Source organism: Copidosoma floridanum, unplaced genomic scaffold (genome assembly GCF_036245765.1).
Source record: "Copidosoma floridanum isolate Cflo_tuat_1 unplaced genomic scaffold, Cflo_Japanese_pri ptg000028l, whole genome shotgun sequence".
NCBI lineage: Eukaryota > Metazoa > Arthropoda > Insecta > Hymenoptera > Encyrtidae > Copidosoma > Copidosoma floridanum.
Genome location: NW_028321905.1, coordinates 6097624 through 6115456, shown reverse-complemented (window position 1 = coordinate 6115456; position 17833 = coordinate 6097624). Strand labels below are relative to the sequence as shown.

At 33.5% G+C, this 17833-nt stretch overlaps 1 protein-coding gene across 1 annotated transcript in view; it reads right to left on the bottom strand.

Annotated features, from left to right (window-relative positions):
* The window catches only part of jef (major facilitator superfamily domain-containing protein 6 jef), a 467956-nt gene that overhangs the window by 424513 nt on the left and 25610 nt on the right, over positions 1-17833 (bottom strand). Inside the window, exon 3 of the mRNA XM_089595806.1 lies at positions 1288-1731. Coding sequence (XP_089451932.1) covers positions 1288-1731 — 444 coding nt within the window. The remainder of the gene's footprint in view (positions 1-1287; positions 1732-17833) is intronic.

The window sequence follows — 17833 nt, the reverse complement described above, 5'->3', positions numbered from 1 at the left end:
GTATTTTCTAATTTATGTAATTGTTGACAATCTATATTAACTAATTCAGCGTAGACGTAGTGTGAGTAGGCTAAACATGTCAAAGCAGCTTGTGTAGTAAAATAGTTGGACTGATATAGTAAGCTACAGCTGCCAAGCATGCATGGAGTCAAGAAATTTGATGTCTGCTAGATATACAATAATAGCGGTAAAAACTCTGTCATCTCCTAAGCTGATCAAGCAGCATATTAATAAACAGTTTACTTCTCTGTTAAATATGCTAATAAAACATACCCTTATCCCAACTTGTTAAGTACAAAAAGGAAGTTAGTCATCTTAGCTACAAATCCGTCACGTTTATTTAGCTGTCATAAGATTTTTCACTGTTATATTTATCTGACTTCAGTAAAAATCAATTACCATTCGAATGTCATTTTTCAGAGCTCTTACGCTAATTTTTTAACGCTAAATGGGTCAGAAATTTTAAGTATGAGAATGTTTGGGCTTAAATAACAACCTCTTAAAATTTCATGCAATTCGTGAGACATTTCAGTTCACAGGTAAATTACCTAAATTAACAGTTTATTTGCTGGTCTTGGGATAACTTTTTTTAATGAGCATTAGCAAAAAAAGTGTCGCAAACAATTAAATTCTTGAGTAAACTTAAAAACGTTATGTTCTGTATTTTTACTTAAATAACAGCTACACAAAGAATTTTTGTGTTAATTTTAAAGTAGGCTGTCAACTTTTTTATTGTATTCAGTTATTTTTACATAATAATAAAGGAATTCCTAATTTTAAAGGTGAAAAATAAAAATCTGAATCAGTTATCTTACAACATTAGGTAAATTTAGCTTGAAACTCTGACTACATTACGATTTCACATCCATTTCGTAAGAGTCAGAGGTATGTTATACATGTAACTTAATTTGCGTTTATTATATTTTACTTGAATTTGTATTGCAAAGAATTTTGTTACTCGTAGATTTTTGTACCTGATGAGGGCCGGGACGTTGTCCAAACGGCCGAAACGTCGTTTTGTTTTTTAGGAAATTCAAAATATGACAGTACCACCATTGGACGTTGTTTTTAATTAAACATTAGGTAAACTTGGTTTTTTGCCGTTCCTTTTTTTTTTTTTTTTTACTAAAGACAGAAAGGCCCTTTTTCATTTTTATTTTATCAAACTGCTTATTCATTAAACAGCCCTTCGAAAATTAGTAAAAAAAATATGTTGTTGTGGATAATACATTTTTTTATAGACAATCATACATTTAAAAGTTAAATAGAATCAAAACAAAGTCTTACCTGTAATTTATAAACAATTGAACTAAACTGTGGCTTAACCCATTCCTTATGTTTGTTTCCCTTGTAATTTGCAGCAAATGTCACTGATAATGGACTTTGCCCAGTGGGATATTGAGAATTTCTGATTTGTCGTCGTTGCCTCGGGAGATAAAACTGAGGTGTTGTTACTTTTTGATGTTCTAATATTATACGATTCTTAAAAAATTTCTCACTCTTACTCGTACTAGCAATATATGGTCTACCTGGCAAAGAGCTTGTTATTATATTACTGTCTTTTGTATAGTCTTCAGATATGTTTTTTGAAATAGAAGCATTTAAGGATTGTAACTGTAGTAACTTATCTCTGGTCGTATTGTTTGTAGAAAATAACTGTGTCACTGTGTTAGGTTTGAGCTTGATGGTTGAGGAATTTTTTTTATTCTCAACTGCTTCATTCACACTATTCTGAAATGAAATAAATTTTTAAATTTAGAATTTAATTTCAGCATGGTGGTCACCATTAAGTTTTATAGATAAACAATGATAATTGCATATAGATGTAATAAATGTATGAAAACTGATCATGCACTTTGGTAAAAGTGTTATTTTTTTTTAGCCTTTTATTATGTGTTAAGTCTTAAATTGTAAGAGCTAATATAGATTTCCTTAGGGTTAAAAATTTTAGTGATTTGTGTTACATTTATTTGTTTAAGTAAACCGTACAAGATTCTAATTGCTGACCATTTCACTCTTAAATTTGTGCTTTCACTATAGTTACAAATTCTGGGAGCACTAATCTTCAAAGTGTGAGCAAAGAATTTTTCCAACGTTAAAATCATTGCTTATTTTTCCTGAATTTAATTCTTATTTCTATACCTACTAAGTAATGACTTTGTATAAATACTTAAATTGACTTTACTAAATAAGCACAGTACAATTTGGCTGTGCGTTGCTCTGTAACAGAGCATTTAACTGTAAAAAGTATTGAATTTGAGCACAGAAATGTATAAACAAAAGTCAAGAAAGATATGTTTAAAAGTGATAAAAAAATAATTTTTATAAGATCTTTAAAATTTTTATTTAATCAATGATTACAATAAATTTCTAACTGTATAATGCGAAGTTTGTTAGGTTTTGTTTTTTTAAATCAGAATTAAACAAGAGTGTTTTATTTACCACAAAGCCGTAGTTATTGTCTCATAGAATTTGTGTACAAAAATGATGTTTTGATTGATAATGCGTACGATATAGTATACCGACGATATGTATACCTACAATATAGGGCTCATTTTACTAGTAATATCATGTACTACAGGGAAATTGTTTTCGTATTTCTAGGGACTTGTCTAAAATAGGTTCTATAACTTGAAATATTCTACCACTTGATTAAAACGTTCTATGTATTAACTAGGAACCGCTTTGATGCTATAAAATAAGACAAACATGTTTGTCCATACGTTGAGAGTGCTGCAATTAACATGGGTGAATAAAATTCTTGAGTGTCATGGTTTTTGTAAAACCCTAGGGAGAAGTTTCAAACTACTATTATCTTTAGAATTTTCTGTTAGCTGTAAATTTTTTAGCGGCCTCATTGATTTTACTATTTAAAATTTTCTAAGTGTGATATAAGCACTCAAAAATTTCATACACACGTATTTTTTGAGACTTATGAAGATTTTTAATTCTTTTAGACATCATATTTGATCATTCATTTTCAATCGAAAATTCTGATAAATGATCCGTAAGAAGTACTCCAAAAAATCCTCTTATACTTATTGTTGAGTATGTTAATGAAGGAGGATGCTTTTTACACAATCTAAGTACACTTAAATAATATAATGATGTAACATTTTTATCATAAACTTATGCAAATGATTAACAGAGAAGAAGCAAGGAATAATGAATACGAAATTCCTCATGGGCTACACCCAAAATTTTTTGAGTACTCATGCAGAGTCGGTAGTGCCTTATTTAATGGCCGAGTGCTAACTACGGAGTCTTCTTCTACAATGTTACTCGAGGAAGCTGCTGCTTACTTCACATTTTAATTGTTTGGTAGTTTGAGCCCGCTACTTAGTTATTGGCTTATATAGGGCTGATAATCTAATTCTTACTACGTCCAATAATCAAAAAGATTAAAATAAAAGTCTCTTTTCTAAGCACTTATTTTTGTGAACTTTTATTATTTTTTTTGCCTTCGTATTGAATCCACTATTTTGCATTTTCAGATGCTGATATTAGAAAAATAGAGAAATCTTGTAGCCTGCTAAACGATGATGGAGTCAATTACTAGTTGTAACGAATGCCTTACAGGGCAGCTTACATCCAGTAGAATTTTTTTCTTATTTTGACCAGTTTTATGCTATTTTGTTATATCTTACCTTTAATGTTCACAAAAAGTCATTTCATTCGGCAGCCACTATTTTATTGATTAAAAAAAAAAGAAGTTTTTGACCACTGCACAGCATAGTCACTATCTCGATTTGACACCAAATTTTTTATATGAATGTTGTCACCTCGACTTAGTCTTGCAACCCACCGTACATTTTTCATATTTTTTTGAGTGCTCACAACTGCATGGGGTACTTGCTTGGAGTACAGAAAGATTTCAAAACTTTTTTTTCTTTGAGAAACTAAATCCCTTTAAGGCGCAAGCATCTATTTTTGCAATTACTTTTACTTTGTTTATTTCCATTGTGTCTTTCTATATAACTATGTTTTTACTTATCAGGAACTTCATAAAAACAATCTGCAGCTTGCAAGAAAGGTAAAGTTCTTTACAGCTGATCCCTAAATCCCTAAAGCGCGTCGCTCGTTACAGTGGAAGTAAGGGAAAACTTTATGTCTTGACATGGTCAGCCAAAATTTGATGACTGTGAAAAGCCTAAGCTACCCGTGCTCACACAAGTTTAACAAAGTTTTCTTTGGTTTAGCTTGGATCACCACGGATGATAATTAGCAGATATACACAAATGAATAAGAGCACGTGATTATGCATGGAAAAGGTAGTCTTCAAACAGACAAATCCAGAGATGCCAGAGAGAAAGAAGACCTTAGTTGATTGGGACCCTTAGTGACTGAGATGAGTTCTGAAGGAACGCTTGTTCTTTTGTTTACTTGTATAAACTGTGGTGATCACGAGTAGCCCATGGTTACCCAATTCAGGTTTCTAAACAAAACTATAGAATGCCCTAGAGAATTTTATTATTTTCGGGCATCTTTAGCTGTAGAGTACCAGTTGACATTAAAAATATAAATGGCTTCTTTTAATGGCTATCTCTGCTGATTACGTTTAATACAGTTGTTTTCAATGATAAATTGGTGAAAGTTAATGGTAAATCTGATTAAAAATATCATTAAATGGTTAAGTGAAAAAAAAAGTTAATAAAGAGAATGGAGCCCTGAAATACGGTCTCATTTGGTCCATCGTAATGAGCTTCGAGGGGTAAACTCCATTTTTTTTTTTTTTTTAAGAGAGGAGTCATGCATTGACATATACTGCAAGGGCAGCCGTAGTGTAAAACTCCATGGTTTTTTTTTATTAGACCATTAATATCCACTAAACTCTCTTTTGCTGCGTGGCTTTCGTTCCATCCCAGAACTTCATTAGCATAACTTCAGGGTGGAATCACCAGAGAGAGCATTGCATTTTATAGCACAAGCGAATAAGCTCTTCACCAGTTGCTAGAAGGACTAATCCTTTTGATCACTGGACTTAAAGTCTCTAAGAACTTCACATATGTATCTAGTGCTCATTCTTAGGCTGCATTTTTTCCAGATGCCACTATATGCTTAAAGCTCTCCCTAGCTGACCAGTAAATGTACTCAGTGTAACATGGATTTGCGTTAAACTCTTTTTTCTTTTAAAAGCCTTGCCTCTTTAATTACACCTTACTCAAGCCTTTTTGTTATGACCCATTCCAGTGCTCTTCTTAATATAGGACAGCTTCTACTGCCAGCCTCGTAATTTATATTATCTTTCAAAGACAACACCATAATTGGGTCAAATAATCCTTCTTCTGGTAGTTGCAGCAGTCACAACGAAGGCACAGCTTCATTCCATTCACTTTTTCACATTCTGATGAGATATGTCTATATTGTAGTCATCAACTTGTCTAAAAGTATAATCAACTAGGCATCAGAAACAACTTGTCAGTATTAGACTTATTCTAATACGGCAGAAGATACATCCATCTTGAATCTTGCTACCATGCTCTACTATTTTAGCTCCTTTTTGTCTAGTCGTACCAACGCCACTCTTTGTCCTTGAGTATTCCATCGTAAGAGTTGAACCATCACTTTTTGATTATGATCACTGATAACTTTAGAAAATGACTCCTTAATTTCGTTTTCTGGAACAATAACGTATAGGTCTTAGACTTCGAGCATCGTTTTTCATACAGTAGTAACTGAATTTTTTTGGCCAACTACTGACTCTTTGAAATCTGTAAAATTCAGTGGTATTTTTATACCTCTAGCTTCTCAAATCTAGTCTCCTTCTTTGGTGGCAACAACACTCTCCACAACAGCTTCTGCCTCATCTGGGTTAAGACGATCCGTCATTGTTTTAAGTACCCCCAGCAAGTGATTTCCCTTTACCTCGCTTCACAAAAACATTAGCCATCGTGTTGAAAAATTCATTTTAAAATTTCTGAATACTTGAAAAGTTATCTTTATACTTGCCATCGCTTTTTTTCTTTCTCTAAGAAGATACAGTTCTTTGACTATTCTCGAGGCTGTTCGATGGACTCTTGTTTTCTTTAACTCATTCTATTTTTTTGAGGAGAGCTCTGTTTGAATTTTTTTTAACATGCTTACCAAAAGTGTCTCTTCTCTGTTTCCTAATTTTTAAGAATTTGACTCTCCTTCCAGAATTCACTGTTGTGTACTTCTTTATAAAAAATGTCTTATCTTATTATTGATGCTATTTTTGAGTGCTTAAGAGCAGCCTTAAGGCCTTTCTCAACGATTTTTTCCATGTTCCCATACTTTTGATTAATAGTTTTAAGCGGTATACATAGGTTACTACGGCAAAATCTTCAAAAATGAGCGCCCGAAAGGCAGGATTGTTGTATGTTGTTCTCTAAGTCGCGTACAACGTTTTTCTTACCAAGGGTACCAACTGCTCTTTCGACTACTTTTACTATACACAGCACGTTTCTTAAAATTTTTAAAAAACTCGTTCTCACGTACTCTCTATCTTCCTCTTTTAACTTACTATTTACACTGTTTATCTCCTTCAAGATTTTCTCATTCTAAGTCTGTTGAGCTCTTTCTTTTTACTGTGTATTTTCCATTTACCTATACTCGAACGTTGTTTTTTCACTTCATTCCCTTAAACACGTGCCGAACTTTCTTTTTCATAAAACTTTTCAATCCTTTTGCACCTCAAAAAATTTTGCAATAAAACACATGTGTAACACATCACTGCACTTATTTTATACTAATGTTTTTAATACTTTACATGTTTTTTATCCCATTTTTAATTTCAGCCTTACTTACAAGTTATGTTACTTACAAGTGATTGTTATGTGCCTCTGAAGAGATACGTGAAAAAAAAAAAAAGAAAAAAAAACGATACAGGCAACTCAAACCACAGACTGCTACCAAGTTAAAAAATAAACGAGCCTGGAAAAATAAACAGTTAAAAACATATCTTCTATAATATACTGGAATTTATTATACTTGATATTCCATATGAAACACAAAGCACCTTGCCTTAGCAACGGTTACCTATTCACTGAACATCTGTATCGTCATTGAACATGTATCAATCATGCAACCCGAGAGCTCTTACGCATGCTGATGGCGTATAACTCTAGCACCACACACGTCATTTCAAATTTACTTTTATAATAACAGTAAACAAAGGTAAGCAATGATAAACTTAAGCAAGAAGAATCAGAAAATAACTTAAATTTTTTTTCAGAGAAGAAATTTTGAAGAATCTGTCAATCGAACACTAATGTCTACGTAAAACAGAGGATACTTAACAGAATATTTTACATAACGTTAAAACACAAGCACCTTGTGTATCGACCAAGTTCTGTGAAATCAATTGATCCATGTCCTACATAGTTATCACTGGTGCAAAGGCTTCATTCATTAAAAAATCCGTCGTTCCACTTAACATAAAAACTTTCTAAGCTATTGTTTTGCACCTAAAAGGCACAACAGACGAAGAAAATAAACCTTCATTGTAAGTTATACTAAGTTTACATAAATGCCTTTTTGAATTTCACATTAAAGTCGATAATATCTGCACAAGGTACGGCCTCATAGAAAGTAAATATTTTTTAGGCATCAAGTACGAATTTATTACTATCGAAACTACGTAAGAATCTGAAATTACGTAATACCTATTAAAATCAGAATAAATAACCCACAGCAATCTTAAAAACAAAGTTTACATCTTGTCTTATGCACGAATATTTTATTCAACTTCTTACGCTTTAAAAAAATAGAGCACTCTTACTGAGAACTTTCAAAAACCGTAAAATCCGAACTCATTAGTAATCAAAAAAAGAAAGATTCCAAAGTATAGGAATCCTTTGAAATTTGAAATCATCAAACAAAAAAGAAAATTATAAATCAAGTAACCGTATTTGAAAATCCAAAAAATACAATTTCTTTAAAAAAATAGTGAAACTACCGACAATTGCCAAAATACTTAGGTCAAAAATCATAACAACATATTTCAAAAACTACTCAGAACTCGATACACGCAAAGTTATCATACAAACAAAAACAATACGGAAAACAAACTCCTTGGAAGCCTCAAAAGTTAAGAAAAATAACTTATGCATGACAATAAAGACTTCGACTACACTGAATATTCAAACCTATTCAAAAAATGCTCAAACACTAAGTACTAAGAAGGGCTATTACTGAAACAAATGGACGTATATTTAAAAGGTTAAAATCCTTAGAAAATTATAAATGCGAAAGAACGCGCTATTAATTGTATCAAGAACCTTAAATAACAAATAAGAGGATTGTATACTATTAACATTAAAAATAAAAAAATCTTTAACACATCGATTTTTGAAACTTAATACCTCGTAAACAAAAGATTATAAGTTTATTATAACTCGGACACATTGAGCATAAAAAGCTAACAACCATAAAAAAAAAATTGTGTACTATGCCAAAAAATATTAAACTGAAAGTAAAATTTTACCTGCTACGGACATCATGGAGCTAAGCATCCCAACAATAACTAGTACCCCCATTAAAGTTAAGCATTTTTAGCAACCTTCTATCTTAAGAGGACAAAATAAATAGATAAGTTAAAAAACGCTTGACAACGAAGTTACTAAGCCTATCATAAGCACTTACGTGGCATCTATTTTCTGTGTACCAGAAATACTAGGACCAGACAGACAAGAGAGATTGAAAATTGTAATAGACCTTAGAAAATCAACGACTTAGTATCTGGCTGTCACCGTTTCCAATATAGCAGATATTTTAGACAAAATCGGCCCTTCTGAATATTTTACAGTTTTTAATTTAAAAGCTGGTTATTGCCAAATCAAAAGAAGTAATAGAGACAGACATAAGACCACCTTTATGTGCCATCCAGCGCTTCTTCATTTTAAAAGATGCTGTCACGTACGATATCATAGCTACTCATACATGTGCGCTCCCTCTTTCACGGGCCTACTAAAGACAGTTGTAGTGGGAGAGAGGAAAATAATTAGTAGATAAAATGCTAAAAGGAGCCCTGTCTCTGGTTGAAACTGCTAAGGACAAAGGTCTTACAAACACGATGCACTCTTCTCTCGTTTTGGATAAATTAAGAAGTTGATACTAGTTCCTCGACTATTTACTTCCTTAGCACCAGAAGGCCACATAAGTGTACGTAACTGTTTGGTTTCAAAAGTAGGATGGTCACTGCACATAAATAAAATAAAAATTAATATTTTTGTGGTTGTCGGTGGTCAAGCATCGACTCTTGCGATTTTTGGGAATCACACAAAGTTTTGTGCCACAAAGTGAATAAGAAACTAAGTATCAATTACTCATAGAAAGACACTAGGTTTTTGAAGCATGACTATTTATTAAGCAAAAGTTTTTATAAATCAATATTTCACCATTCCGCAGATAGCCTCTTTAGGATAACAAACATCATGTAGGTGCTAGGATAGTATGTTAATCAGACAGTAAATTAATTCTCAAATTTTATACATTATAAATAAATGCTTAATAAATAGTCATGCTCCAACAACCTAGTGTTTTTTTATGAGTAATTTATATTTAATCATGACAAAGGAGCAAGTGATAAAGTGTTGTACTACATTGAATAAGGAACTGCTATGAGAGAGATCGGCGAAACAAGGAGTTGCCAAAGCATAGGAAGAAGCAACTTCCAAATAAGGACCAAGGCAAAAAAGGACCTGGGACTACAATAAGAGATCAAGCAAACAAGGATGGTAAGAGTTTTAGTCAACATCATTCTAGCTGGGAGCATATAGTAAGTACAGTATAGGGAGCAAAGTGATACAATGAGTGTTAGGATATACCAAATTCCTTTGAATCAGAAAAACGAGTCAGAGTCAGACATGCAAAGGACGTCGTAATTTGATTTCCTTTTGCAGAGAATAAATATAAATTGGGAGTTCCTTCTACACGAACAACATCCGGTTCAACCAGGTGTGGTACATACCAGCACCATAGTACACAAACAAGCTGAATACATGCAGCCTTCGAATGCACACAATATACTATCTCCAGAAAATAGCACATCGGAAGGCATCCAAATATTTAACGGGGATCCAATTAAATTCCCGCTATTTAAAAAGATGGTATAGACAGCGAAAACAACAACTTTGTGGCCGTACATAAAATATTTTATAGGAACATTAGACGGTAAGAGAAAGGGTAAAGCTGCAGGGACTTGAAACAAGGACTGTTCAATTCCTATGCAACATAAGGAAGTTACCATAGAGATAAAAGGTATTCAAAAATAGGTGCATGAGCAACCAATGATGGACCAATGAAAAACACAGACACAGAGTACGAAGTGAGTGGGTTGGACAAAGACGATATATAGAGTTCATATTGTACAGGACACTACAAACAACTACTAGGGAAAGCAAAAAGCTGTATAAAGATGCACTCACTAGAAAAATAACAAATCCTGATAAGCCGCCCAACGAACCGTGCGAAAAATCTGCCGTAAGGGGGACCAAAAACTGAGCTACATAAAATAACTCATCTTATGTTACGTGGCAAAATGGTTTTAAGGTTGAAAGTAATAAAAACTATTTTTAACAGAAAATATAAGCATGGTGGCAACATACTTCCTAATCATTATAACTATAATAATAAAAACTATTATAATAATTACTATTAAAACAACAATAATAACGATTCTTACATCAGCCAGTGGTCACAGAATGGTTATGCAGGTAATTATAATAGACCAAACGAAGAAAATCAAAATTTTGATAATAGAAACAGAAATAACAGCACAAATTAGGGTAATTTCTAAAGGGGGTAGTATCAATACTGAACGAGTTATAATAACCAGGGCAAACAACGAGGAGACGAGGCCATGCATTTGAGAAAGGAGTCACAAGCGGCACGAATGAGCGAGGGGAACTCAAACTCCAAAGATGCTCGATGCGCTCCACAAACGTCAAGCATTCAGCAATAGGCAATGAGATACAAATGCAAAAGTAGAGGAGCAGAAGGCATATGTGTGGATAACGAAACGCATGAAAGTGTATACACATGGCAGGTAGAGACAGAGGAACTCAATAACAATACTCCAAGCTTAACACAGCCCGTAAGAGAACTTGTTGGTGAGTTGTGTGAGATAAATATTAAGGAGAGAGAATCACTGACTACGAGCGCGTACTTTGATAGGATGATGAGTAAAAATAATCTGCTTCAAAACAGCCTGCAAATGGAAGAGAAAGAATGAGGAGATAGTGGATACAAACTCTCTTGTAGAACCATGAATATATTTAGAGCAGGTAAGACCCCCCTCTTAATATATATGAAAAGCTCTTAGCTACGAAATAATAAAGTAAACTTTTACGCTGACACAGGTGCAGAGATACCAATCGTAAAACAAGATAGCCTTCATTGAGACACTTTCGTTGGCAAAAGAACCCAAGTTAAAATTATTAAAGTTACGTACGACAAGCGTAGCCCGTTGGGTATAGTAGAAATACCACTAAATAGCCTCGTTTTTATATTACATATGGTCCCACATGACTTCCGGATAAATGTGGAAGGTATAATTGGTTGGGATATTTTTAAATGTACAATGTCCAAATATGTAACCATAAAAATATTTTACAATTAGAAGGCATAAAAATGAAATAAGAGCCAGAGATGCTCAAAATTTCTGTCAGAAGAAGGCAAGTGGTATATGCTCGTGCAAATATTACGAGCAAAAATGTTTATATTGGTTGGGTTCCTTTGCAGAAAATGGATAAAGAAGGCGTACTTTTCGGAAATTTTATAACCATACAGAATAAGGAAAAGGTCTACGCAGAGTGCATTAGTACAAAAGATGAAAGGGTTAAAGTATCGGTTTTCAATATTGATTTATTAGAATACAAAGTAGTCCAAGAGGCTGAACCATTCAGCGTCGGAGGGGATGATGCGAGGGGCTTGAATGAAGCAATGATAGGACTGTATGAAACAAGTGGAGGAAAAGTTAAATTTGATGGAATAAAAAAATATGAACATAAAACAAGCAAGAATAATTTTAATTTAATGAGTGCCCATAATTTTGACGGTGCATTGAATAAAAATAGAATTCTGAGATAAGAAATCATAAAAGAAAGATAAAAATAGAATTCAGAGATAGAAAGCAGCGATGACGGAAACTTTAAAATTATAGTGGAGGGAAGAGTAGAGAGCAGATCAATAAGCTGAATAATGCATTATGCGAAACAGAGAGCGAGAATAAAACTAACAGTGCCATACACTCACTATCAATCGAAAAGTATACAGTGTGCAGAACATGCTTGCCAAATGAGATGCCACCACGGGCACCAAAAGAGGGGGAACGTCCACCTTTATGCCAAAAACTCAACAAGATTGAAAACCATCCCTCTAGGTATCTCAAAAACCTGGCGTTCATGACGGTAACAGAAGCGGTACCTAATGTGAAAGTGATAGATGCCTTACATAAAAGAGGGTACATAAATCTAACGTGCATGAAGAACGAGAAGAAAGTCGTAGGTGAAGCTCAAAGAACTAAAGAGAGAAACGTAACGGTTATACATATGTATGTCAAGAAGTATTTCGAAGAAACGGTACTTAAATCAAACATTAAAAAGTGTATTAAAGTGCTTAAAGAAATAAAAGTAGCAAACAGCATTAAATCAATTCGTATTATCAGTGATCTAGCGATTCTCAATTTCACCTCATGGCGGTACTTTGTCGACATTTTTCATACAAAAGAAAGACAGGAAAATTAATATAAGCCATCAAAAAAGTTTTTTACAAGCATAGTCACGAATAAGAGAGGCCTTACGCGTAAAGCAGCAGGAACCCTTCTGGGTTGGACGCTGACACATCAACAGGCACAACAACGAACGTACCATGGTACGAACAGCCCACAGTCACGACTTACGAAGCCTCCAACTCTAAAATGTCACAGCCAGATTGCAGCTCAGAACCAAATAAAGATCAGAAAAAAGTCTGGAGAAAATCCTGGAACAGCACGGTAAACAATCATTTGGTTAGGCAATATACGTCGCAACTTGCGACGCCACCACGGTACTTATACCTTTGCACAGCGAAATACCTAAAAGAACAAATAAGAGTCACAGCATTCAGTGATAACGAACAAACACTACAAATAACAAAGAACTACGAGAGAATACAGGAAAAGTAAAAGAAAAAGGGCTTGAAACATCCTAAGATTGGGTAAGCAGATATGATAAAATGTCAGAAATAAGCGGCTGACCGATGAACAACAGCAAAATTCGAAACAGCAATGGATATAATACATTTAGTAAGTCGAGGAATATCGCAGCCTTAAAAGTGATACCCGAAGCAGCCTAAAAAGCGATATCAGAGGCGCAAATATTGGTAAGGCAGTTCAGACCAGATCTCAGGATCCCAGGAGACGAAGGCATAACGACAGAGGAGAAGATAGGAGAAATAGCAAAAATGGCGATAGTAATACTTAGTAAGAAAATAATATATCACATTGAAATACTGTTGGTGACGAAAGAAGAATGAGACCTACTTAGAATAATACCGCTAACCGCAGAGCAAGAAGAGTTAAATATAACAAACATGGTGGCATACCTAAAACTAACGTACGAATACATAGAAGGTAGCATTAGCAAAAAAAGGTTTGCTCTGGTATCGTGGCAAGCAGTCGACCAACATAAGATATTAGACCAGATAAACATATGCTCACAAATAGAACCGATGCAGGAGGTAAAGAAAGATCACTTTTGCGAGATATGGCTCATTCTAAGAGAAAGGATAGACAACCTGGAGGAGTGTCCAATCGTCTTAGTGAAATTAAAAGGCTTGTACTGGACTCACCTCTACGCAATAAATTAACATGCGTTTAGCACCAGGAAAGAGAAAAATGTACATGTTTAATGCAAATACACCTAACACGGGACGATAAAAGTGTTCTACGCTGGAGTAGTAGACTTGGCAAAAGACTGCACAGCCCAAGCGTCGGAAAAAAACTTGAACAGGGTCAGGAGGAAGGTAAGAGTCACGTCCGTAACTTTGAAGTCCCAACTCTGAAGTCAAAAAAAATTGTACATAGGATCAAAGGGTAAAGATAAGAAATTCTGAACTTAAATAAACAGTAATAAAAAAGGATGGAATACAGAAACATGATAGCCAAGAATACGGACCCAAAGATAAATTAACAATAGATACTAGGCTAAGGTATATAGTCCAAAGAGTACGCGAAGTAGATTAAACGGAAGAGGAATTCCCCAACTAGGAAGAGTACGCATGTATGGCAGCAGAAATAGCTTTAGGTGTGGCGGTGGAGTAGTTCAGATTCTTAAAATGGCAGGCCCCGTTATACTTAATTTAGCTAGAATATTGACAGGTAAACAAACAGATCCAGAAGTATAGGCGCAGCAGCGGGTTTAGTGACAATGAAACCAATAATGTTACAGAGCATACAATGACCAGGTATACCAATCACATCGCAAAATAGAATGTGCGTAGCAATCAAAGGCGCACCATCAGCAGCTTAAAATATGCGATGTCCGCGGGAATAAGAGGAGAAAATAAAGAAGCAATCGTTATATCAATAATAATAATAATAATAGTAGCTTATTTTTATATATATATATATATATATATATATATATATATATTCCTATATTATATGATTAACTCAGTGGGGCATTCCACACAAACCCCCCATCACCCCCTACAAAATAAGGTAAAAATCCATTATTTTCTTGCTTATTTTGACATATCGTAGTTTTTCTTAAAACCCCGGACAGCCCCCCCACCAACCCCCCACAAAATATCATATTTATAGTATAGAAGTATAGTATGTCTTTAGTTAAGCCAGGGGGACAATCACGTATGGCTTCATGGGATAATAACAATGTATGTTTCAATATTTGATCAAATAGTTACAGATTAGTGCACAATACTGTAATCAGCTAAACTTGAATACAATCAATTGTATTTCGATTTATTTGATCCCTTGGTTTCATTGTAAGCATAAAGTTTTTGGTGGGCTGACTCTTTTGTTAGCATTTTGTAACGTTGCATTTTGCCAGCCCTGTCAATGTGTTAAAGTCTATTACCACATTCCTACCAAATCACATGGAAATATTGTATAGTATTTTTTCTCAAAACATCCCACATCCCCCAACCTACCCCCCACGGCCCTTCCACCGAACCCAACGAACTTTTTCATGGCCCCCACCGTCTCCCCACACTACTTTTGGGGAACCTGACCGTGATCATACCGTCTTTACCTATCTTTAGACAAAACTTTCTTATTGCCATGATTTATTTCATCGTCAAGAAAAAATTTAAAGTCATATATTTAATTTATAGGGGGTTGTTGCTCAAAACATCATTAATTATACAACTAAGTACGTTTAAAAACCAATTTATGTGGAGTTAAAAATATTTTGAAACTAAATAATATATACACATATATTGGTGCGCATAATTATTATATTATCATCACTTACATAGTCCTTTAATACACAACACTTCTTTTTACGTACATAAATATAAGTTGAATTTAGAGTATCATTAATATAAACAATGAAAGTTTCGCATCACTTTATGAGTCATCTTATAAAGCCTGATTAAACCACGAAGACTTACGTCCATTTCTATTCTGTTTTAAATTAATGCTTAAATCGGTACAATAGATGAACACGATATGCATCATTAATTAATAAATTTTACCTATACATAAAAAAATAATAATTAAATCTTGTTATAAATATTAGATACATTATTATATTCAAAAATTTCTTTTCAAACTATATTTTCAATCTCTAAACTGTTTTCTCTATCGACTTGAACAAAAATTTTTTTCTTATTTTTGCACCTTGATGAAGCCACGTATAATTGACCATGAAAAAATAAAGGTTTTCTTAAGTATAATCCCACATTAACAAAACTTTGACCTTGAGACTTATTTATGGTCATACCAAATGCTACAACTAATGGGAATTGTTTTCTATATAAAATAAAAGGTAATGATGAAGTATTTCCAGTATTTAATGTAATTCTTGGAATGAAAACTTTATTACCAATTTTATCTCCTTGAATGCTTTCTGAAATCAAAAACCAAGCAAAAAATTGTCTTAACTGGTATGGAAACATAATTGTCATGGCTTCTTTAAAAATATTGTCGATTTTAGAATCATGTTCTATTGAACCCATTGCAATTGCAGTATCCCTGAAATTTTTGTATGTTATTCTATTATGTTTTTTAACGTCTTCAAACGATGAAGCCCCATGTAATTTATGTATTTCTTATAAAATATTCAAAAGTTGGGGGGTTGGCGCGCAGTGCGCGCAGGGGGGCGTAAGCCCCACTAGTGTGTATATATATATATATATATATATATATATATATATATATATATATATATATATATATATATATATATATATATATATATGAGTGTGTGTGTAAGTTGCACTTCCTTATTATAATTGAGTTACAGTATTAACATATTACACAAAATCTACAATTAATAAATTAAAATAGAATTAAGTAATTACGCTAAGCACTAAGACTAAATAATAACCCTTTACTGTTAAATTTGAAGGATTTCGTTACATACAACAATATGGTGAACGAGATCGAAAGAACGGAAATAATAAAACCTTCCAGCCATATATTTCATGTTGAATAATGTTTAATAACTCTTTGAAAACCTCTTAAGATTAATACTCTCTAGGAATGAGTGAATAAGAATTTTGCAATACTGCACTATATTATTAAAAGAGAAGAGTGTGAACAAAAATAATAAATGCTTACACACAAAAAAAAATCAGCGTATTTATGTAAAGGAGAAAGAAGGGCAGAATTTATTTTCTCTCTCCACCATTTTACTCCTATATTAGGAATCTCATAGACAACGCAAATAACATAACATCATCATAATTATTTAACACAACCCACTAAATAGTACAATGAGTATTACACCACCAAGGACGATAGCATCGTGGCATCGGACAAGTCACGTACAACATACTAGCTTGAAGAACTTGTGACCCCTCTTCCTTGTGCCTACTCGAGACAGTTGTAGTAGTAGAGAGAAGAGAGATGAGTAGATTTGATGCCGAAGGGGCATAATATGTCGAGATAGAGAAAACACAACAAACATAAAAACAGAACTAAATGAGACACTTTGATCAACTTTAACAAAATATATTTGAAAAAAAACATATTAACAGCTAGCATTGCTCAAACTGCTGAATTGTGAAACATAGAAATCCAAAGAATATTGCAAACGTTATAAAAACACATAACTGAAACAAACACAATAGTTTGTTTGGGAATAGTATAACACGCACCTCCGAAAGAGAGTAACAATATCATCAAAGAGATGCATAAGCGTACTGTAGGAGGATACAGAGAAGTTACTAAAACTTTCAATGAATTAAAACACAAATACTTTTGGGAACATCAGAAAGAAGACGTATGAACATGCATAAAAAAATGCCTTGAATACCAAATAAAAAAGGAAGTGCATGTAAAAAGTAAACAAAAATCAACTGTTACTGACACACCCACCCACCAAACCTTTTGCAAAACTTGCTTTAGATATGATGGGTACGTTACTAGCAAAGCAACAAAATAATGAGTACATTTTAACAATTCAGTGTTTATTTTTAAAATACGCTATAACCGTACTACTAAAGGATCGAACTGATGTATCAATAGCAAACGCATTTGTCCAGAAATTTATTTGCCCAGTAGCCATACTGATAGGCCAAGGCACTAACGTACTTTGTAAACTAATTAGAAAAGTAGCTAGTCAATTCATAATAAAATAATTCAAAACATCAGCCTTCCACCTGCATCAAACGGCTATCTTAAGAGACCATATTATACACTTGTCAA